At 32.3% G+C, this 25,611-nt stretch overlaps 1 protein-coding gene across 1 annotated transcript in view; it reads right to left on the reverse strand.

Annotated features, from left to right (window-relative positions):
* Positions 1–2,496: 2,496 nt before the first annotated feature.
* The window catches only part of LOC118183313 (homeobox protein six1b-like), a 100,341-nt gene continuing 77,226 nt past the window's right edge, over positions 2,497–25,611 (reverse strand). The window contains exon 2 of the mRNA XM_035352806.2: positions 2,497–11,136. Coding sequence (XP_035208697.1) covers positions 10,668–11,136 — 469 coding nt within the window. The 3' untranslated portion in view covers positions 2,497–10,667. The remainder of the gene's footprint in view (positions 11,137–25,611) is intronic.

Here is a 25,611-nt window from a genome sequence, read left to right on the forward strand (position 1 = left end):
CGTTGTTACGAAATGTAAAGGCGCTGTGAGATGGGTTCCCCGCAAAGCAGTTTTAGGGTTGTCATAAAATAGCAAGGAGAACAGGGTTGCCACATTTTCGAGATATCGACCGTTTGGCGACATTTGGCGACAAAATTGGCGATATACCATGGACGGTTGGAGAACCTTCTGGAACGAATTCTTACCGGTTTAGCCTTTAATGTTCTCGAACACAAGCTAAAAGCTATATAAACCCTGCTGGTACGCAGAGAGTCAGAGTGTGCTTCATCGAGAGGGAAAAAGAGTGTCTCTCTTAGAGTGTGTGTGTGTCTCGTCTAGCGAGCTGATAGTCAGTCATTGAGCGAGTGTCTCGAAGTCTAACGCCGAGATAGTCGTCGAGTGCATCGAGAAAGTCTTTTATTGCATCGCAAATTAGAGCATTGTCGAGTTTCGTCATAGACTGTGCTGAGTCGAGAGCTATACTCTTCTGTATCGTCGAGTGCATCGTGTGGAGAGTCTCGAGAGTACGTGGAGTTCCGAGAACAACCAAGCAGAGTTGGAATTGTACTTTGGTGCTTTGCGGTGAAGCTGTCTCCACCGTTATTGCCTGACAGTGTGAAGGCTGTGTCGCTGTTTGTTCCAGTATTTATAGTAGATCTTCGACGACTGTAAAACGTGTTTTGGAGCTGTCCTGACAATACTGGCAAATAAAGTGTGTTTCGATACTTCATAAAGTGTCGTCCTTATTCACTCCAAATCTACACGAACCCCGTACGAACGTGAAGGAAGGAAGTAACGCGACAACTGGTGTCAGAAGAAAACGAAAAAAAAAAAAAAAAAGTAACAGTATTTTATACCGAATTTTCAAATACAAAATACCTACTCTTCACGCACAGAGCCATCAATCAATAGAATGCATCAAGACAAAGCAAGTAGTCACATGGCAAAATCCACTGTTAATTTCCCAGGAAAAAAGAACAAGAAACGGGTATTAAGGTATACCCTTCCCTCATATCCCTACTAAATGATTTTGATAGATTTTTGAGCCTTTGGACTTTTAAAAAGGGGACTGACCAAAAGTCGACCAGCAATCCTCCTTGCACTTTGGACAATTGTTGAAGAAGAAGGGGATAAAATGCCTCTTCCAATACTACAAAAGGCTTTATCGTTTTGGAAATTACGATGTATAAAGATAGGGAAGAATAAGGGTTATATAAAATATCTAAAACACAAAAATGTTAGGTAAAATATTTCTGTAAATAAATGAAAATTGTCAAAAAATGTGGGAACAGCCTTTGTAATGCATTTAATTCCTAGGATATTAATTACAGTAATACTTTAAATTTTATTTACGACTATTGTATTTAAATTAGCTTTTTTAATAGCCATAAAATTGCTTCAAGTTAAAAATATAATAATTCGTTACTCTTCAAATGTTAGAAATAATTTATTTAACCGAGTATATAGACAGACCGAAGACTAGGTCTCTTGTTTCAAGCTTGTAGTCTAAATTGAAAGCAAAGGAAAAGATTTAGAAGAAAGCTAAAAGTGCTATTTCAGTCAATAAAAAATAGTTAGATATCTAAAGAGACTTTATGCATTTTACATACACTGGACAGTCGTATAATAATTATAATAGATAGTGTGTGCGATAGAGACTTATCTCCCAGTAACATCAGAACAAGTCCACAAAATTCATCGTGACAAGGAGTACAAGATTGCGACTGTCGCTGCCAAGAGCCTTGAGCACCATACAGGAGACAGTACGACTTTGCTAAGTTCCGCCACCAATTTTGAAGGACGGCCCCCCGGGAAGACGGGTCGAAGGATGTGGCTCGCCGCATATTTAGAGTGCGCCCATGCCTCACAGACACTATACATTTACAAACATACATGCTTTCTCCGGGATTTGATCCCGGGCTCTTCCGTACGGCAGTCAGCGTCGCAAACCACTATCCCGGGAGGCCGGCATAATAAATAATAGTAAATGAATCATGTAATACATTTTATTGCAATATTCATCTTATTGCTTATTAAGAATTAAACTCCTAGTTTAATTTTTTTCCAGACAGAATTAAACTCCCAGTACTTCAAGACACATATTTCTAAAATAATTGTAATTCAAATTCGTTTTGTTTTTCATTGCTTTATGTTTTCATCTAATTTCCTAATTGGGAATGTAAGATATTAAGCAATCAAAAGGAAGGCTAAGACTAGCATCATATGATTTCCCGTTTTAATTAAGTCACTTATAAGGTATTTGTCCCGCCTTCCTAGCGTGCCTTCGTGGTGTAGTGGTTCTACACGCTGGGTCGGTATTCCCGAGGTCCTTGGTTCGATTCCCGAAGGCGTTTGCTTTTTTCATCTTTCCGACTTTTCCCAATTAACCTAATGTCTCTACACACTTCCGAATAACAAAATATGAAACAATAGTTTTTCTTTGTGAAAGTAATTATTTTAAAAAACATTCACAATTTGTTTAATCAAAATGCTATTAAATAAAATAAACAAACAACAGAGTCTTTAATCATTTATTTTATTTCGTCATTCTTTACACTTACATCATAAATGAGTCATTAATTGTTATCACATAAGAATCGAATTCTCGTGCATTCCAAGTCCATATATAGATTGCAGTGACTAGCTATACACAATCATTATCTTTTATATTTTGGAATGTAACAAGAAAATTTGCCTCACGATACACTTTGAAAGTTTTTTAGAAGCACTAAGGTTCACTCTACCAAATCTTAGAAGACGTGAAACACTAAGTGTGATTAGAACACTCATTTTTTTTCTTTTTTTTAAAGTTTCTCGAAGTTCTTCCTCTCCTTCTTTTATTTTTGTCTTTAGATGTTTTTACCATGCTAAGGAATTATGAACTAAGATTCTGTAGGGACTGTATAAAAACTGCAATATTTAAAAAAATGTGTAATAAACCATTTAATTTAGCACAAGTAATCTTTTTAGTGCTTTGAAACTGAAAAACAGATGATAATATGAAGTTTCACTATTCAATTAAAAAACATGTTTTATTGAATTTATAACATATAACATATTTTAATTGACAAATATTATAGCACATTTTAATTAACATTTTAACTAACATATTTTTGTATTAGTTAATAATTTAAAGTAAGGCTCGCTAAAGTTTAAAATGAATATTTATACTTTTGTTTTATGAACTAAGGACGAAATTTTGTCCGTGAGATTTTTCGTGAATGAAACCAGCCTTCTAATTAAATAATTATTGCTTACAGAAATGTTATTTTTAATTAATTTTCTTTTTTTTTATCTTGTATTCAATTAATTTAATTATTTCACATTGTTTGCCATTTTCTTCTTAATTTTTATAATTTCATCGTTATTAGTGGCATTGATGTTCAAACCTTTCGTCATTTCCTATTTTAAAAATTAAGTCCACTTTTTTCATTCTAATTAGCGTGCTTGTGGAGTAAGGAAAAAAGAAATTAAAAAACGAAAAGAAAAAGAAAGAAAGTGAGAGAAAATAAAAAAGTGCGTCAGCTTAAACAACAAGAAAGTGAAAATGACTGCAAAACCTCAGATTTGAAGTTTTTATGAAATCGTTTCGGACTAATTCAGATTTTAACAAATTTGCGACATGCGTTTTGCGAAAAATATTAGCTTATTTTATAAGCTTAAATTTTATACTGGTAATTAAAATGTAATGATATTAACTGCTCTGTGTTCTTGCGGAAATATCCTATTGTAGTCTTGTTTATGTATTAAAATATCAGTTTATTTTAAGGGTTCTTAAGAATGACAGTAATTTTCCAATTTTGTAGATTCCTGTACATTGATGATCATAAAAAAATGTATGTGTATATATATCTTGAAATCTGAAGATTACATGAAGATTGAAGTGTTCACATTTGAAGAACACTAAAATATTTATAGCAGTAACTAGTTGTGTCTGAATAGCTATTTTAAAATTTTATACTTCATCGGATTCCACTATGATTTCAGATATGCATTGTATTATCAATGTATTATTATTGTGCACTTTATTGTCAGATATACACTGTATTATTATGCTGTCATTATGCATAACGCATTGGAAAACAATTTAATGTTCTACTTAAAATGAAATTATATGTATGGCATTTAATGCATTGTTTTGTTTTTCTGTAGATATCTTTCAGATCAAGGTTCAAAACCGTTAAAGAAAATAAGAAATACAATTAGGAAAATAAAATATGAATAAGTAACAAAAAAGTGCTCTATAAGCTTATAGTCTGCATGACGTGTATCATCCATTTCTGAAAAAAAAAATGAAATTATGAATTAAAATTTAATAGTCCTAAATTTATTATTCAAACAAAATAACAGAAGTAAAATTTAACCATAAAAAATTGTCATAAATAATAAGAGTAATTTAAATACCGATAATTTTAGGTAAGGCCAAACTGAAAGGACTAAAGGGAAAAAATCTACTTACATAAGAAATTAACATTAATTTCGAATTAAACTTTGTGACACTCAGTTAGACTTGTTAATTAGTAGAAATCCTTACCTAATTCTTCTACTAATACCGAATTCCCTTACTAGCACTTTTAGGGGTAGGTTCTGAAAATTTAAAAAATATTTGAATAACTCCCCCTTCCTTTCTTAGGAGTAGTTTTTCACTGTGAGACTTATTTATTGGTAAATTGTATTCCTCTGATTATTTTAATTTTTATTCAGTTTATTCAATTTCCGTTTGCATTTTTGTATCAGCATTTCATCCATTTTATTTTCCCTTGCATTTATTATTTGAAATATATTTTGTGGAGATTTCAAACATATTTCGTGCAGACCTGGAAAGTGTTCTCACACTTAGGAAACTTTCCAAACATGTGATTTCACCTTACTTCTCTTATTTATGTTACAGCTTATTTTAGGCGTACCCGCTACTGATATGTTGCATCTTTCGAAATCCGGGTCTTTTATTCCGGATATTATTTCCGGGTTTATATTAAAAGTAATTTATTCATGACTACTTTTCATTTATTATGCTTTTACTGTAAAAGTTTTCTTCGGAAGATAAATTATTCGCATAATTTTCCCCAGTCGATTTTCGGGCGATAAAATTAGTTAAAAAAAGAGGAGAACAAGTAAGGAAATATGGTATAATAAATTTTATATTTAAGTTTCTTTTTTGCATTGTTTTACAATAATACAGTTTTGCGATTTATCTTTTACAGTAATTGGAAATCAAGTCGATTATTAACTAGCAGTAGGAATAAATGTATCGTTAGCTAACTACTGATAAATTCCTTACCATGATTAAAAGTTTTTTTTTTTTTTTTTTTTCTGAATTTTAAAAGCTCTAAACGAAAGCAGATTTAATGGAAACCGTATTCAAAAACATTTAAAAACTACATCGCAATGGGAGTAAGATTTCTGAAATAATAACTGTAATTTTTCCCACCTATTACGGATGAAAAAAAATGGATATTTATAAAACGAAAATAAATAATCATTGCCATGTAAGTTACATCGCGTGAAATATGCTTTTTACTAGCAGCGAGTAACGGAATTTTTCACTGTATTGAATATGCATTAAGAGCTCTGGTGTCATGTGTTCTTCCTATAACTAGAGAAGAGGCAATAAATTTTCACCTCACGTGAACACTTCCTTGTGTAAGAAAGTACGAATCTAAAATATCGGATGATAGAAAATGTTTTAGATGGCTAAACGATTTACTATAGCAGATTTAAGGAATTTTTTAACTTTGTTTTATATAATAAAACGGAACTGAAAACCTTATCCTATAACACGCTCCTTCGCCGCTAAGATGCCCTCATTTTTATTTATTGAAAGTAAAGCAGGATTCCCTATCCTACGTTATTACCAATATTAAGGGATATTTTATTATTGGCTTAGTTTGTCCACCTGTATTATTTATCGTGTCCAAAAAAATAGAATTTACTACAAATACTTTTAACTTGATTTTTTCACTAGATTCTTTCTCTACTCTCAATAAGAAGCAACATTTAAACTAATCTCACACAGGGCATAACAGAACACATTAGTCTTATCATAATATTTTTTGCTCAAACAGGAAAAATTCTGAGCAAATGCTCAAAACAGAGCATGAAACCTATAGGATAAGTACATATGAGTAAAAAATCTAAATAAAGACTTCATTCATTAACAAATAGCAACAATGTAAAGTTCCCTCTAAGTGAAAACTCTTTCAAAAGCGTTTTCTTCGTGAGAGACGAAAGATTTGCGAGAGGAACTGACGTAGAACTGGAAAAAACTGGAGGACAAATCTACTTATATTTTATAAAATTCGTTGTCATCACCCTTATCATTTAAATATTATTCGTATTCATGAGATCTATTTATTAATTAAGTAATTTTTAAAGGAAAATGAATTCGTTGGCGACATGTTATTTCATATTTCGTTCTGGCAACGATAAAAATGAAATTTTAATGTAGGGTTTTGAACGACAGATGTATCAGAGGGAGTGGCTAAAAGGAAGATATATGAGAAATTTCTATTAGCACGAGAGAGATGATGTAAATAATAAATTCATTAATGTCAAACAATGTCTATTATTTCGCAGCATCAGCCAAATATCTACCTATGTATCTCTTAGTCTATTTATTTACTCTTCAGCCTATTCATATAAATGTGTAGCTAACTGTCTGTTTACCTATTTGTCTATATAACTGTATACGTACATCCCTGTTACGAAGAAGATCCAGCTAAAAAATCCGATCATCGGAGAACGAGAGTACAAATAATGAATGCAAAGAAATTTTTAATAACTCAGGCATCGAAAAATTTACTGAAATTTAGTTCACTGTTAATTTTAGGTGTGAGTCAGATATTTTACCATTTTCTTCGGACTATATGATATTTAGTACTGAAAATAATCTTTCGATTGGTGCCAATATTCCTGGCATGCTGAAAATTATTCTACTTTTGAGCTATATTGGGCAGTGATTTTTTTTCTCTTTTAAGGGATTGAAAATTTACGTTAATTTGTTTTTACAACCTTCATTTTTCCAAATTTTATAATTAGTTGACAAAGAAAACTTTTGAAGGTACTACTTGATCAAAACGTTGATCCAAATTTTTATTGTATTATGTTCGACAGTTTCATTAATTTTTTTCCATCTAAAAATTTTTTTCCATCTGAATCATAGAAATTTCTGATGATTCAGTTTCAGATCTTGTTAATTCACTGTTGTTTATACCAGGGTTTCTTAAACTGTGGGTCGCGGGACCTGCAGCAGGGGTTCGCCAAAAATTTTAGCAGTTTTGATATCTCTTTAACTTATTATAATAATTTTACAATTACCAAATATTTTTACACCACGTTGTCTGAAAATAGATAAAGATAAGACAATAAGACAATACAGACAAAGAAAAAAACGAAAACGTTTCAACGCATTCTTTTTATATTATAAACGTTCATTTTCCCTGCTTTGCACGTGATGCTGTCAATGAGTCTGTTACTTATTTAAAATTTTCACATTGTTCTATGTCCTACAATTAGAAATCAAAGTTAATGACCTAAAACTGCAATAGTATATTACAGTACAAGGGAAAAAATTGACAGTTCCACTCACGCGTGTGTCGGATTTGCGCAAAACTTATGGGATCCCACAAAATTTTTGTAAATAAGGTCTTGGGGGTTGCGAAAAAATCTCGGTTATAAAAAGGGGTTGCGACAGAAAAACGTTTAAGAAGTCCTGGTTTATACCAATGAAAAATCCAATAAAATAAAAGTTTATACCAATAAAAGATCGTGATCCACCAATAAAAGTTTACACCAATAAAAGATTGTGATTCACCAAAACTGTTTTCCCATAAGTGATCCACGAAGACTATTCCCCAGCAGTGTAAGAAAGGCACCTTCATCATTCTGGGTAAGAACATCTAGACAACATTAAAAGTACTCAGATCTAAATACAAAATGTTAAGAACGGAAACAGTGAGTGTAACAGAGGGGTATTTTAATTGCCAAACCGCCATTTAACCCGAAGCTGCACTATTTTTGCTTCTTGTATGTTCAAATTATATTTTAAAAAACTATACCAAAAATTTAAAAAATTATTAGATTATTAATATTAAATTATTTTCTAATAACCGGAACAAAATGACAAACTGGCCGAGGCGCATGGACTCGAAACACATCAAACCAGGACAATCCCGGTCAAAGCAAAACATCTGGTAAGCTTATATTTACGTGACTAGTTCTGCTATATTAGAAATTCAAGCTTGATGTCTCCTACTTTGACCATTTTTATCGTTATTCCTTGAGTCCTTTTTGAGTCGAATTTCCTTATCATATTACTCAAGTTCCATTTGTGAATTTTAATTACGCTAAGCTTTTAAAGCTAATTTCTTATCTGTTACTTTCTTTCAATATTGGACTTTTCGTTTCCTTCTAAAGTAATCAATGTTAATTTTCTGGTAAGCGGCTATTTACTTTTCTCTAAATTATAAACGAAGCTGCTCAAAGTTGACAAGATAAGGAATAATGTCTTCTTATTGCTATGAAATCCTACTGAGATTCCGAACCTTAAGCATATGAAGAATCGTTGCTGATCATTGTGAGTTCAAGTGCATAATGGCTAAACAAGCATTTCATCAAAACAGAGCAAGTATTTCAAGTAGTTCAAAAACATGGAGATTCGAAATCACAAAGATTGTCAAAAAATGTGGTTCGATGAAATTAAGCAATTTATGAAGGTTCAAACGAATGAAAATATTCATCTTACAAAAGGGACCCCAATTCACATAACTGTGTTAACAGAGATTACAAGATTCATTATCAATATTTTGTTACTTAAATATTTCATGGAATGTCTACTATCTTAATCTAGTTTGCGAAATAAAAAATATTAATACTGTGATGTATAATAGATGGCACAGGCAAAGGGAGAAGGAAAAAGAGAAGAATGGTAGAAGTTATTTAACCATATGTCTAAGTAAATTATTTATACTTTTGTGAATGTGTAAAACACGCAAAGTTCAAATGCGAAGGAATTTATTTTAAAATACCAATTTAATGATAATCTTATGCATTTTAGAATGTAACTGCCTACTTCTATTCCTTATATATTAAACAGTTATATATTACACATTAGTTATTCTTATTTAGTTATATCCATACAGTATATATTTGTCAATTTATAAGTCAAATAATAGTCTTTTATGATTATTTAATTATTACGATCGTGTTTCTTATTACACAATGCTTTTCTTTGGAATAAATAACAAAATTGCTGTTACTAACCTTACGGTAAATAAATTTTACACTGATCCAACAAAAAATTCGAATCATTTTCTTCCACACAGTTTTAATTGTGGTTAATAGAAGAATGATCTTTTCCATAAATTGCAAATTAGCAATTAAAGAAAACTGAAAATTGATTTAACATTCGGCTTCACATTTTCTGGTAATTTAAGCTTGGAATAAAATGTTTGCTTTTTAGAAGTTTGACTCGATATAACTACTAACTTTTATTTTGCCTTTTACCTTAAAAATGATTGAGTAAAAAAATGAAACTAAACTAAAACATAATTTCTAACCAAAAATCTGAAATTCAAACTATTCGAAAGCTCTTGCACACCAGATAATCACAATTTTTGCATTAACTTTTCAGATAATATGCTCTTATATTCATTAAGTATTATTTAGCATGAAATTAGAGAAATTAATATTTATTTACATTTACATTTTTTAATCGTTTGAAAATGGTAACAATACATAGTTTGAAATCTCTTTCTTCTCTCTTTAAAATTAACTATGCAACTTCCTGAACATTTATTCCAGATGAATTGCGATAAAAATTAAAACTAAGCAAATAATTGAATATATATAATACATTTCATACTAGCTTTTTCTTTGATTAATAACTCATTAATTATATAGTTAGATTAAGGAAAATATGAGAAATAAATGATAATTTTAGGCATAAATTTGGAAATAATGAATTTTTGAAAAATACGGAATAGTGAGTTGTATTTCGTTTCACACTGCAATTGATTTCAACTTTAAATGGCACAAAACAATATGCATTTAATATACAGTCCCTGATACAAAATGCCATAAAATCTATTTCCCTCAAATTTTAATTTTTCAAACATCAAAACTTCCGGCGCATTGCTGAGCATTTGCAAAAAGTTTGAAGGGACATATACAATGTTTAAGAATAATGTTAAGATATATGAAAATTATGTTGGGTTGTTCGTGCTAAGGAGAGTTAGTATTCGCCTGTGGGTATTTTTACATGAGAGAAACTGCACTGCATTTTAAGGCATATCTTTTCAATCAGAAATCTCTTAAAATTTTTAAACACTTTTGTTTACTTAGTAAACTATTAGAATATTGCATTCTTTATTGCTTTTAAAATGCAGAAAGTTTTTAGTTCTCTGTGTTACGTTAATTTTATGAACAGCAAGATTTAGACGCCACAGCAGTGGTTCGTTCGTCAACACAGTATTTCCTCATAAGAAACAATTTTGTGTGTAAGTAGGATCAGAGTATTTATGCATTACTAAGTTCTGTTCATTTACAAGAGGACTGCGATAGGGTAGAAGTCCTTCACTGGTAACTATCACGCACATCGGGTTTGTTGTGGCGCTGCCGGCGGTGGTCACCGCGTTGGTCATCTGGTGATGGGCAGCCAACGCGCTAGCCCCTCCGCCGGCCATTTGTTGTCATAACGATTGATGGTAGTCGCCTCCAGGCGTCGTTAAGCCTAAGCTGAGATCGCTGAGGTGGTGCGAGATGAGATTGTTTGGAAGTGCCGCCGACAAATCCGCCATTGGGCCCAGGCGGAAATTCGCCGCTGCTGCAGCGGCAATAGCCGCCGCGGAGTGGCCGGTGCCCGCAGCGCTGGCTCCCTGCGTCGGCGCCGCTGCCACCAGGCTCGGGTGCGTCGGACTCAGTTTAGCGAGCTCCGAACCGCTGAACATACCATTGGAGCTGTCACTGCTGCAGCAACCGAGAGGGGCGGTGTCCGAATCGAGGCTCAGGGGGTGGTGGCCTCCATGTTGGCTACCGTGGTGGTGGTTGTGGTTGTCCGAAGAGGCTGGACGCCGGTCACTTTTGTTATCAGATGGACTGCCACTGTCTTGCTTTGCACTACCCGTGGAGTTGGGCGTCTTGGGTTTGTCTCCAGGTTCCCTAAAAATAGAAAAATACAAGACTTAATATCCCGATAAATTGTTTATTTAACAAAAAAACAGTAACACACTTTTTATTTCAGAAGTTTTTCAAATCTGTCTAGATCAGCGGTTCTCAACGACTGACGCGTACCAGCTAAACAAAAATTGAAAACCTTAGTACCACCAGTACAAAGTACTACTATCACCACCACACTTGAACAAAGCTTCAGATCGCATAAATTTACGAGTGTTGGAGAAAAAACTCAATTAGGATGCTGCGGTTTTAATTTTTGAATTTAATAGTTAAAAATACTTTGCTTCTTTGCGTACCACCTATTTTTCTCCTGCGTTTCACCAGTGGTACGCGTACCACCAGTTGAGAACCCCTGGTTTAGATCATTGGTCTTCAACCTTTGTAGACTAATGCTTTGCCCAAAAACGCTATTAATTTTGTTTTGAGATTTTGCGTCTACCACTACAAAACGGCTTTGAAATTCTTGCCACCAAATATCAGAGTCCCGCATTATATTTAAAGAAATTAAATAATGATGAATCTGCATGAATGTATGTATGTGTCTCGCATTGTGAAAAAACAAGGGTACCTAGAGACATCAAATTTTGCATAACGTAGTCCTCAACTCGAATATGGGGGTCTTGGAATTTGTTTTATTATCGATTTCATATTTAGTAAAATTTTAACGAATTTCTGATTAACGAACTCATCGATTTCAAAGCGAGCAGTGGCAACGCTGTACCCCCAAAAAAATTATCTCCAGCACACGAGACTACGTATCCGAAATTCTAAAGATCTCTTTTTAAATGTTTCTATTTTTAAATGTTTTGTGATATCACTGTTGAAGTGGGAAGAATACGATATTTAATAAATAAAAGTAACACATAAAACGTTAAAAAAAACTCCTTTGTGTGTAATATAAAATGTGATTTTTTTTTTTTTTTTTTTTTTTTTATGTGTGTGTGTGTGTGTGTGTGTGTGAAATTATCTTTTAGCTTTCTTCAACTGAAAAAGCTCCAATTCATAATTTTTAACACTGCCGTCTAAATTCAATTCATTTTCCGTTAGAAAACTGTTTAGCTTTGCAAAGCATTGCCTGTCATTCATTCTCTTTGACATATGGTGCCCACATGTTAAATTTTAAAACTAATCTGTAACTAAATATATCTTTACATTTTTTAATTAATAAACACTGTTCTATTATATCGTTTATTTTGACTCGAATATCACTGGGGTTTGACTCGAATAATACTGGAGTTCCGTGAATTGAAGACAATTTGAAGACCGCTTTTCTAGATATTCAAGTGAAAGTAACAGATTATATAATGATTTTATTATGAAATTCAAATAGCAGCAATCAGAGCTGAGTTTCATGAATTTGCAGTATTTGTTTGGAAGATTTGACTGCAGAACCTACTAATTCGTGTGCAGGAGTGAAATTCAGCTGGAGAGGTCATTTTTCACTTCTGTCATTTTTCACTTCTGAATGAGAATGTTCTACAGTCAAACCTTCAAAATGAGCTCTGCAAATGTATAAAAATTAACGTTAATTCCTGCTGTTTGAAGTCTCTAATAACTGTTTAGATATATTTGCGATTCTGAATTCTAGGTAAAATTAATTATCTACTCTAAATTATGAAAGAAACTTTAGCATTTGTTTCATTTCTGTAAAAGTCTGTTCTTAATACATTCCTTACATTACATTAATTGGATCTTCATTGGAAAAGAGGAGCAAAAATATATGCTGTATTACATTTAAATTGTATTGTGTCTGTTGTAATTGTAACAGGAAGATATATGAACCTCTTCTTTCACTCCTTCTTATTTCACACTCATAATATGTGGTATTATTCTGTAAGATATAATTAATAAAATATTACAGTTATTAAAAAGTTACTATTTTCATGCAACTGTAAAATGTTTGCAGCACATATATGTATATAGTTTTGTTTTGTTTGATTTATTTGATTATCGCAAAGCACTTATAGGGCTATCTGTTTGAGGGGAAGGATGCCCCCTTGGTGGACGTTTTAAGGGAAACTGGTTCGTATACGTTGCATATGAGGAAAAACACGAAAAACGGAAATGCAACGAGTCCGTTCGCCAGGATTAGAACCTCAAGCCGAACTATCAGTGTACAGCTACTTTACCGCTCGAAAGGTGTTAGACCTATACATTTATATGTAATCAATAGAAAGAAATTGCTTTTAATATTTTTAACATTTTTACATAAAACAAAAAACTGTAAAATTTTCTCGCAGTTTTGTAGAGACATTAGTATTTTTGATGCTGAGAGAGATGAAAAATGAATAATGCCCTCGCCGGGACTCGAACCACGGACCTCTCGAATATGCGTCGAGTGTGCTGACTACTACACCACAAAGGCATGCTAGGAAGAGGGGAGAAATACCTTATAATTTTTTACATTGCCACGAAATTTACTTAATTTTGCAACTTTATTTCAGCAATAAGTACACATTTTTAAACTAAAATTAATTTGCGTCAACACGTGGAAATATAACAGCGATAATTAATTAATTGCTTTCACCCATTTTATAGAAACTATTTATTAGTAGCAAAGTTGCATAAAAATGCATGCACAACTTTGTGCGTGTATTTCAATAGAAATACTATTTATATCATGCCTGTAAAGCTTAATATTCATGTTATATTCAAAATGAAACATTTGGAGCTGATTACTGTAAAAAATATTTTCAGCCGTTATTGCGATATTTGTTCTTGGATGAAATTCTAAACTTGGGACTTATAAGTTACCTTTTATCTCTACCATCCATTTTGTAACATAAATATTCTACCAGACATGCCTTAACATAACCAAATTTGTTACTAGTTTAGGAAACAGAATTTTGTTGCTAATTTAAAAAACTAGAATCTTGGATTAGTGACATGGTAATTAAAAAATTTATTCCTAGTAAAGTTAATTATACAGACTATTATTCTAACGGTAAGATTAATGTAAAATTTTAAATATGTAGCATGCATAGTAAGTCATTTTCTGTACTATACTGGAAGTGAGAAAAATGCTAAGCAGACATGTTTGAAGAAACTCTGAATTTTATCATTCATGTTATATAGGATTTGTTCTTAATAGTAGGAAATACATTTAATAGTTACATTCACTCATTTAATGATTACCTTCCAAAATTTTTTAATTAACTTCACTGTCTAAATTAAGAAACGTTTAAGAGAATTAATTGTATTAAGTAAAATCTAGCATAAACAAAGATTTAAATGATTACAACTGCTATTGATTATGATTTTACCCCCTAAAGCAGTTGTAATTATCGAAACAAAGCTCTTGATTTATTATTAATACTCTGAAACAACATTTTTATAATACACGACAGAGATATGTAACTAATTGTTAATATCAACAGCAAATTAATCTAATATTTTGTAATCTATACGTAATTTAGGAAATTTCGCGAAGAAGTGATTATATGAAGAGCGCAAACTGAGTAATACTTAATCTATGAAATATTTTTAAAATGCGAATCTTATGCAGAACTAATCACGTGCTGAAGCTCTACTTTTAATACAATAAGTTGTACAATAAGCTGAATCAAACATGAGGAATTGCTTTGAAGTATTAACTTCATAAGTGATAGGCAACAAGTTAAAAAAAAATTCATTTATGCAAGTCAGAACTAAAAGCATTAATTTGGAATCAATGCTGATATATAATTTTATTTAACTGATTGTGGATTAAATGACACACTTGAATAGCAAGAAAGAAAAGCGATTTATAAGTCTTTAAGCAAATGAAATCATTAAATATCCAAGAAGTATTGCAGGAAAAGAACTTGTTATAAGGTATATTTATTTAAAAATAACACACTGTTTATTTAAATATCATAAAATGATTCTTTTTTTGTTTAATGTTTTGCCCTAATTTGTCACTGATTTAACATTTTTCACTAATTTAGCTATGAATCAGTAGTGGTGACTTCAGTGAGTTACCTATTGATATTTTAATCAAAATTCTCAAAGAAATTTTATTTAGCAGAGTATATGATTACTTATCAGCACTGCTATAATTAAATTATTACAAGACTATCTGAATTTATTTGTAAAACTGAGAACAGAGTAAAACCGATTTCTGAAAACAGAGAGAGAGAAGAATTGGAGAATAAAACTATCCTTAGCTCAAATATATATTACAAAAAGTAAAGGACAAATTTTCTACATTCATTTTTTTTAAAAAAATAGAAAAAACTCACTTCTTAATTCTGTGAGATTGCATTATCATCAATTAAGATAAAGAACGTAGCTTATTTAATCAGCATTAAAGTAAATTTACTCATAAGATATTACATATAAGGATCATGTTTTAGAACATTTGAATGTCACGAAAGCATAAGAAAGAAGTTTATTATTCATATTGTTACATTATATATTGTATTTTCGGAAGCAAATAACATTGTCCCAAAGCAGTAACTAAAGGGTGTCGCAAAACGTCTGATTTAATCTGCCCAATGAACACTGGGTGGAACAAAAGTACCTTCACAATTTTTAAGTTCAATAATTTTTTCTGTAATTACTAATTATTGAATCTCTTTTTTTTTTTTTTTTTTTTTTCTTTTTTCTTTTTTTTTTCTTTTTTTTTCTTTTTTTTTTTAAGCTTTGATATGGAACGACACACGACTGAAGAAAGAATAAAGATCTTAATCTTTTTATTTAGAAAACGGAAGAAGCATTATTTCTACTCAGAGAAACTTTCGGCGATATTTTAATGTCAGATATGCTTTTTCTAACCATACGATTTCGCAACTTGAAGCAAGAAGAGCAGGAAGAAGCAAATAGCAAGATCCGTTGTGCTAAAGAGCTCATTATTTGTCATCGCGTAAGAGGACATCATTTGTTAGACATCATTTTTCGTAAATAAGAACTTCAAGGAACACATTTTGTGTTATAAGTTTCAAAATATAAGTTTACTTAACTTTTCATATACTTTAAATTTAAATCTGTGAAGGTACTTTTGCTCCACCCTGTACTTTATTTGTAGAAAATGGAAAATTTACGTGCTTGAAGCGGGTAAATGTTACGATTTAAGAATTGAAATGTAATGTCCACTACTTGCTGTCTAGCACTGCACTCTTTCGTTGACACTGGTAATAATTTTTTCACATATCTGTCCATTGAGGGTGGCTGATAACACATTGAATTTACTCTTTAAGTTCTTTCGTTGTTAGTTTTTCTAGGATTTTTAAGTTTTGACTTTTTGGGAGTTGTAATAACGCTGTTAGGCACAATAGACAAGCTCAATCTAAAGTGAGTTGATTTAATGTCTGTTGTCGAGTCTGGGCCCTCAGCTTTCTTTATCAACCTGTCAAATGTTGTTTCATTAAGAGCATTATCCCGTCTGAAGATTGCACAAAGAGTCCTAACAATGTGTGCTTAACATTCTCCACTCTTGTAATGAGTGTCACAATCAAAACTTGGTGTTCCTTTGCGGAACGAGCGGCCGAGTGGTAAAGTCGCTGAACGCTGCTTGTTCGGCCCGAGGTTCGAATCCCCCGATCGAACTGGCTGCATGGACGTTTTCGTAGTTTTTTCCATGTGTGCCGTGTATACGAGCCAGTTTCCCTTAGAAAGTTCTTCACGAAGGCAACCCTCGCCTTACACAGAAAGCCCTCTAGGTTTTGCCGTAATTACGTAAACGCAAACCTTTGCGTAACGCTTCATGCCTATTTAACTGCAACGAAGCTACGAAATAAACTGTCAGCGGTAAAATACCAGTGTTGTCTTAAACATATATCCTTAAACAGTCGGAACATTTCCCTGTTTTAATATGCAAAAATATTTCCTAATTAAAAAAAAAGGTATTTTTTTTGGGGGGGGCATATTAAATCCGGCGCTTATGACGAAACACCTAATATTTAATATTCTACAGATCTGAAATTTATCTAAAATTAAAGTTTATGTTGTGATTAAAAGAATGACATTCCAGCATAGAAATCGGCATCATTAAAAAATGCGGTTAACGATAGATCTTCAATCTAGGATTATTTAGATGCTTGAATGTTAAAACGAAAATTACAAATGAGAGATTACTGATTTTACGAACTGCAAATCAGAGATAGCCGTCCCTAATTCAGTGCTTTTACTAGAACTGAAACCATAACCTGTGGTTAGCGAGCAGATTCAGAATCAACTTTTCAACGTCTGATGATGGATGTCTTTTAAATTTCTCTATATGGAGAGAGAACAATTTCAGATTTCGAAAGTTTCATGCCTGCTAAGAAGCTGAGTAAAGAAAATTAGGAGACTCTTTTTATTTCGTACATTGTGACATTGTTTTTGGTATAACTGTTAGGTAACATATGACTAATAACATGCGGCATATTTAGGGACAGCTTTAAAAATGTTCTTTTGATTACTATAGGCAGTCATTTTCTCAGCACTGGGAGATTCCACGATCGATAATATTGTTACGAATTTTGTATATATGTAAATAATTTTAATGAAATTATATGTGAAATTGCAGTATGTACATATTGTATAATAAAACATAAAATGCTTGAAAATCGAAGTTTTGCCCTGAAAAATAATGCTACAGGGGCAAATGTATTTAACGTTCAGGCAAATGGCTATCTCACTAAACTAGCGAGATATCGCCATCGTGGCGAAGGTTTTGGCGACTAATTTCGTCGCTAAACTTGACGAGCATTTGCCGACATTTTGGAGAGGTCCTTGTATAACTGCAATTGGCACTGTAATTGAACAACTGTGACAGATCCCTATATGTAACTGTAACCGTGGCTGACCATTATATGTAACTTTAACCGAAAATTCCTTCCAATAATTTCGAGAAATGGAAGGTAGTAGACATTTCTCAGAGCGAGGCGAAAACTATATAAGCCCGAAGAGAGCTTCAGCTCTCATTGTTAGTTCAGAGCTGACTTCGGGGTATTGAGATAGCTGTGAAAGCTTCGCCTTTTAGATGCGCTTTGCACTTCATTGTGTTTAACGTTCTTAGTAGTTTAAAAGTGTAACTAATGATTGTGCTCTGTGGTACTGAGAAAAGCTGTACAAGTGTTTCACAACCGTAACGTGTTTCTTTTGTTAAAATAAATCATACCAACCTATCATCGGCTCTGTGTGCATTCGATCCAATATGAACCGTACGCACGGTTGGAAAATAAATTCTTTCAAATATATCTATAGAAATATTCAATATCATTTAAAGAAAAACTATTCTATTCTTACATGTTCTATGTTTCGTTAATATATACTATAAATTCTTTTTCAAACGAGTTCAGGAAAAATCTCTTCTACCTACAGTATTGAGTTGAATCAAAGTGTTACAGTATTTCGACAGGTACGTTCCCCCTCGCGTATTTTCTCCATAGCTTTCTAGCGCCAGGTTCTGAAAATTGTAAAAAAAATCCTATAATTTTCCCCCTTTTTCAAATGCAGCGAGCTCCTCTATATCTTAAAATGGATTCGTTAAATTAGTGCTTGTTTCCGTCTTTCTAACAAAGACAAACCTTCTGCAAACTGTCTGCAAATATCACAACGAATCCTTCTCTTCTGTCTGTTGAACTTTACGCAACCTAACGCAAGAACCAACAAAGCGAAGGCAACATGAACTGATATTCAGTCCACGAAAAAAAATTTCGCAGAATCAATTGCATATTCACCTTCTCTAACTATTTATAAATGATTTGAGGCCTAAGGAGTAGCAAGAACAACAGTAAGAATGGAAGAGATTCAAGTTACAGGGAAGTAGAAATGAAGCTGTCTTATTAGGTATTATTATGTTAATATTACTGTCTATTCTTACTGTAATGTAATTAATATTATTATAGTTACCTGCTGTTTATCCGTCACTACTTTTCATTTGTTATATCTTACTCTAGCCGCATGTGTAGAAAATTAAATTATTCATATAATTTTCCGGTGATAAGATTAGAAAAAAAAAGGGGGGAGCGGGATTACGCAAGATAATACCTTCGATGAAAAGGAAAAAAATCGTTCAAAACGTGAAGCTTCTAAAATGGATAAAGTAAATGATTCTTATTCAAAGTCATTCGAAATTATTTTTAGAGCACTGTATTCTTAATTTAATTACCCTGTTATTATGATAAGTTTTACGCAGGACTTACTCCCCACCCCAGCTGCAGTGTTTTAAAAGTTCTTTCATGTAGAAAAGTTTGTAAAATGCTGTATAGATAGTATAAAGAGAGCAATGTTTCTTGGGTACTAACAGCAGCGTCTAGATTTCTAATTATAATACGCCAAACTATTAGAAATAAAGATATAAAAAATTCAAAATCAACTGGAAATGCAATCACAAATATCTTATTTTTATATACTTATTAATCAGAAATTTAGATACCAAAAAAATTCAAAATCAGCTAGACATGCAATTAAAAATATCTTATTTTTATTTACTTTGTAGAGTCATCAGATTTTTTTTTTCTTTTTTTTTAAGCGGGAGACTTAAAAAATGAGCAGCGCCTTCGCCAGGACTCGAACCTGGACCTCTCGAATGACACCAATGACACCATGAATGCATGCGGAAAAGAGGGAGAAAATACTTTATAACTTATTCCTGAATCTTTTCGCATCTTTATGAGCAATTTAGAAACAGTGATAAGGCTTCTGGTAAGTCATAATTGAAGACTACAGTGTTGGAATAGAAGATTCATAAAAATAAAGTCTAAGAATTTAGGTATAACATACATGTCATTTATAAATTATATTTGGTACTGGATTATTTATGTAAAAGCATACTGGGCACATCTTAATTCCTAGGCTGCTATTACACATCCATTTGTCCCGGACGAACAACTATTTCAAACAATTTTCAACCAGCTTTACCAATGAAAGGAGGACGCACGATATCTCCCTTTTTTTTTTTTTTAAACAACAACAACAATAAAAAATAAATAAATAAATAAATAAAAATAAAAAGTGAGTTGCTCATTTTGAATAATCAATCAGTCATCAACATCGAATCCCTCATCATCAACCATTATTTGTAATGGAGAACTAGTTTCTCCTTTACATGATAATCCCAAAGTAATCCGTGGTGATTGGTTGTTTCATATCATATGAGAAAGTTGAAGAATTGGTTTTTCCTAAACGGTTTTTCCTCCGGAATACTTTAAATGCATTATACGACTCTTAAAGATGCACATTATGAGTAACTGCAATTCAAATGTAAAATGAACTGATATTACAATTGCAGAAAACTGAGAAAGATAGATCTTTTCTTATTCGGATCTCAAGTCCATAAATTTTGTGTGATAGGCGTAGTACCACAAATGGAAGAAAATAGTTTTAAATTCACTGAATTCAAGTAATGCTACCGTTATCACTTAGATTAAGTGATCTAGGAAAATCAAGCATTTAGTATTAACGTTCACATCCAAGGTAGCTTACTCATTCATTTACCAGCTTACAGAAGCACTAAAAGTTGAATCACTTGGACGTGAAATCCATGCAAAAACTACTATTAAGTCCTCCCACTCTTAAGGTATGCATAAAGTAACAGCTGCCATTCATGACACCGTTACCGACAATGCTTCCTCTATTGCTCATTTACTCGAAACTTCCGATATAATTAATTGTAAGCATCCCACGTGCCTGGCACCTGGACCAACTCCGCTGCTGACATTGGTCCAAGAAGGGATCGGGTTTGCGCCAGATATTCGGAAACATCTCAAAGGAGATGCTGATGTTGCTGACACCGGGACTGTTTACACTGGGTAATGAGTTGTGATGCTGAATGCGACCGCTTTTTGGTGGATTTATCTTCCTGAGACAACGTCTTTGTTGATGTTAGCAGCGCCACTTGTACTTTAAAGACCTTGCAGAGGGAAAGGGAAACAGCTGTCTTTTATTTTTAATCTCAACTTTTCTGTTTGTTAAAGAGGTACACTTCTTGTGCGAACCTCTTTGTATAGTAACTGGGAGGAATGTTTCTGGCAGTGTTTTGGCGGTTTGGCTTCTTACATTTCGTCTCCAACACGTCGTGTATCTGAAACGTTTCAGACCGAGAAATGTGTTTGCTGAAGGTTGCCCCCAAGGGATAACTCTCAGGGTTGGTAGCCAGTTCGAAACAGAAGAGGAACGTAAACATTTGAAAGAAAGAATGCATTATTTGTTAAGACTCGGATTAGATCCAAAGAGCACAGCTCTGTGGCTTAGCTAAAAAAACCGTAGGATTTCGGGACTTACTAACTTATTACAGATTTTTAATTATTTTTTCCTTATATTAAAACAACACATATCTCAACACAGACAACGAACATGGGTATGAATATTGACTTCGGAATTTTTCAGGATTCATCGTCCTACCCATTCTGTGTGAATGAAAATTCAATAAATGTCAGAAAAAAATTATGTCCAGTAAAAGAAAACTTTATGAGAAAAAAATGAATCATTGTTTAAATACATTACGAAAAACATGAAGTTTTCTTCCTACGAAGTTCAAACAATTCAGATAATTTCTTATAATTTTCTAAAAAAAATCTCAACAAAATTACAGAATTATTCAAAACGAAGTACTGTAAATAGTTCATGTGGAATAAGAATTATTAGTTTAATCAAAATTCAGAGGGATAATATAATATTGAAAATTTTTGTAAAGCATTTTACCCCTCCTAGATATTTTCAGAATCATGGAAAAAAGATCATATTCGCTTCACTTCAGCACGAAACATTTCAGGCTTCATCATTTATTACAGGGGAATTTGTTTAATTCAGTTTATTTAATTAATTTATTTCATATTTTCACGTTTTTACAGTCTCTGACCATATCCATTACTATAATGCTTTACTTGATTCCCATGCAATAAACTACGGTGATTTTTCGTTTTACATATGTAAGGAGTTATGTTAAATCACAGATGAATTATCAATACAATGACAGGAGAATTTATGTGCATTTTATCTGCGACGAGGTGATTCTACGAACTGCAAATGCGAAACAAACCTGCAAAACTGTTTTTAAGAAGCAACGTGCATTTCAATAATAATACAAGACATACTAAATAATTATAGGAAAGACAACGAAAGGCAATAATTTATAACACGTAGATCTTTTTTTCTTTGAATAAAGTATATTTGAGAACTGGAAGTTCCCAGTTGTATTATTCTTTATGCGAATTTTAAGATTAAAAAAAAATCTTTACAAATCTATAATAAATTGAAAATACACGTTTATAAAATTTATTAACTTTCACACATGCACATTAAATTTTTTAAAATACAATTAAAAATTTAGATATAGTGGTAGTATTTATATAGGATAAATGTACCCCACAGGAAATCTAACTTAAAGTAAAAGCCTTTGATTAGTAAAGTCGAGAAATTTATTGATATGTTCACTAATATTTCTTTAATACTAAGATATAAAATTGAAAGAAATTCATTTTAGTTTAAATTATTTAAATATTGTAAAGCCATGAGGGCTATCTGCCTAAGAGATGGAATGCCTTCGCGAAGGAATTTTTAAAGGGAACTGGCTGGTATTCACGTTACACGGGGGGGGGGGGAACCAGAATAACCGAGCATACAACCAGCCTATTCTCCTCGGATTGAATTTAACAAAGTCGAACTATTGGCTATTGACGGGGTCTAGTTTCACTTTGGATAGAATCAAACTTTATTTTTAATTTTTCTGAAAAGTACGGTTGACTACTGCTAGATAAATTACTTGGCAGAAGAATCTTTTATTATTAGAAAATATCTTCCACTGAAAAAAAAAAAAAAAAAAAAAAAAAAAAAAAGGAGAAAAATAATGCTTCAAGTCGCTTTTAAGTCAGGTTTCAAGAACCAATAAGTAAATAAATAAATAAATAAATGGTAAAAAAATAAATAAATAAGCTAAAGTCAGAGAAGTCACTGTGTTCGCTCCGCGGCTCAGTTCTGTTGGGGCATTAAGCTGTACTTTCAACCCTGAAACGATTCCAGTCGGATTCTTGCCAAAGGAGGGGGAAAAAAATCTCCCTCACTTTTTTATACGTTATTACTCACTCATTTATTTTTTAAGCCCCTCATCGTTTTCCATGTCTGTCGATTCTAAACCACAGGAAAAAAAAAAAAAAATCTTTTCATCAGGAACAGCCTCTTCGAGCAAGCTGTCTCCAGTGTGCTTGGTGTCACAGCAATTGACAGACAGGTTAAGAAGGAGAGGCAGAGGTGGGAAGAGGCTCCTCTAAAACGTTACTTTACCCTGGGGTGTATTATTAGTAACGAGGAGGTAACCGTGGAGAGAGTAATAAACGCAATGTGACGGTGGGTTGATTGAAGTCAAGAATGCTGTGAGTGAAAGGGAAGATTGTGAAGCTTTGCCACCGCAATTAGGGATGAGAAAGCTTAGATTTGAACGGCGTGTTAACGAGCATCTTTAGCAGCGGATTGCTTTCGTCTCATTAGTTCTGCGGAAACATTTTTTAAGAAGACAGGAATGAAACTTGATTTTCTTCCTGTACATACTGATATCCATATTGTTCTGACGTAAAAACATATATTTTTAATATTATTACAATCACTAAATAAATCGTACTCTCTTAGTAATTTTTTAATATTCGAGAAATGGAAGGTAGTATTTAATATCTAATCGTACGTAATTATTTTTAATTACTTTTTAAATTTTCCCTTAATAATCTCTAGTTTAATTTAAATTAATTTTCTGTTATGATTTCAAAAGATAAAATAAATTTCTATCTCTACTATTTAAAAGTTTTTAAATAATTTCTAAAAAGACTTACTGGATTACCTATTTAATGACATAAAATAGATTTTTGCTACCGATTAGATTCAGTGGCCTAACTAGACCTTTTACCGCCTCCGGCGATCCTTGAATTTGCCGCTTCTCTTAATATTTAAACAAATAATTACAAAAAAAAAAAAAAAAATGTCTAAACGACCTGTAGGGAAAAAAAATAAAGTTCTGCGTTTATATCTTGAATAATAATAATAATAATAATAATAACACAAAAATAAAAAAAATCTGAAAGATTTTTTTAATTACATCTAAAGGGGCGGTTTTTTTTTTAACATTTTGTACGTTACCTTTATTTATTAAATATCATGTTCCTCGCCCTTAAACCATAAAATTCCGTTCGCAATTTATATTCATTTAAGATAAAGACTTTTTATTATTGAAAGAGAGAAATTTTGCACATTAATACTTTCTTTAATCTCTAAAGATTTTCATCGAAAATTTTGTGGTACGTTACTGTCATATCACATTCAGCTAAAGACAGTATCTGTGCCTAGGTATGAAGTATTTGACAGATACGTTCTTATAAAGCTAGTTTAGTTAATTTAATTATGGCAAAGTGCTCAAGCGCTATCTGTCTAAGGAGAGGGACGCCTTCGTGGAAGACTTTTTAAGGGAATTAGAATTTTCTTCTCTATACATGTAATTATGCCAAGAAACTTAATTTATATTTTATCATTCTACAATTATATCAGAAACTCATTTTAGCAACATATTTTTTTTTTTTAATCTGAAGAAAACTTTCTCAGCAAGAATCATCAGATGCTTGAAGAATATAATTAATGGATGAATTTTCATTTTATCTATTTCCATGTATATGATCATGCTAAGACTTTCATAGGTTTTTGTTAGAAATTAGAATGTTAAGTTTGACATTAGAAATATCCTAAACAAATTCTTTCCAAAAATTTTGGACTCTTACGTTACGCTACCAAATGCACATGATCCACTGTTCTTGACAGATGTTGCCACTGCGCAAAACATAAAGTTTTAATTCGTCTTGCACGTAGTCTCATGCTTACGCAGTTCTAAAAAGGTTGTCATTCGGCTAAATATAAGATTTCGTATTTGGTCGATTTCCAGCTTTTTAAGGAGTTTAGCAGTTTGAAAGCAATAAACTCATTTCTTAATACCTTAATTCCTTGTAGCCCATAAGGATTAACCCAGAAGGGCTATTAGTCTCGAAAATTGCGTCGTCCATAATAAACGGCTGTACCACTTTTGAAATTTTCGCCATCAAATATTACCGCCATGCATTATTTTTAAAGAAATTAAATAATGAAGAATCTGCCTGCATGTATTTATCTATGTTTCTCGCGTTGATAAAAAAAACAGCGGTACCTAGAGTCATCAAATTTTGAATAACGTAGTCCTTCAACCGAGCATATGCACCAAATTTTCAATTTCGAATTTGGTCTATTATCTATTTCGTATTTTGTAAAACATTAACGAATGCTTAATTAAAAAACTGAACGCTTTCAAAGCGAACAGTGGCAACACAGTACGGAATAAACCATTTTTATCTTCAGCGCTCGAGACTGTCTATCGGAAATTCTAAGGATATGCTGTTTCTAAATATTTTGTGATTTTGCTGTTGAATTGAATTTTATACGAGTGCGAAGAACGTGATACGGTATGTTAATTAAGGAATTTAACACACAAAACGTTAATAATAAAAAGCAAAAAGGAGAGTTTTGCAAGCCATTTTACTAAGTAAACTG

Source organism: Stegodyphus dumicola, chromosome 12, assembly GCF_044657685.1.
Source record: "Stegodyphus dumicola isolate Sdum_Otavi_A_Nest chromosome 12, ASM4465768v1".
Lineage (NCBI taxonomy): Eukaryota > Metazoa > Arthropoda > Arachnida > Araneae > Eresidae > Stegodyphus > Stegodyphus dumicola.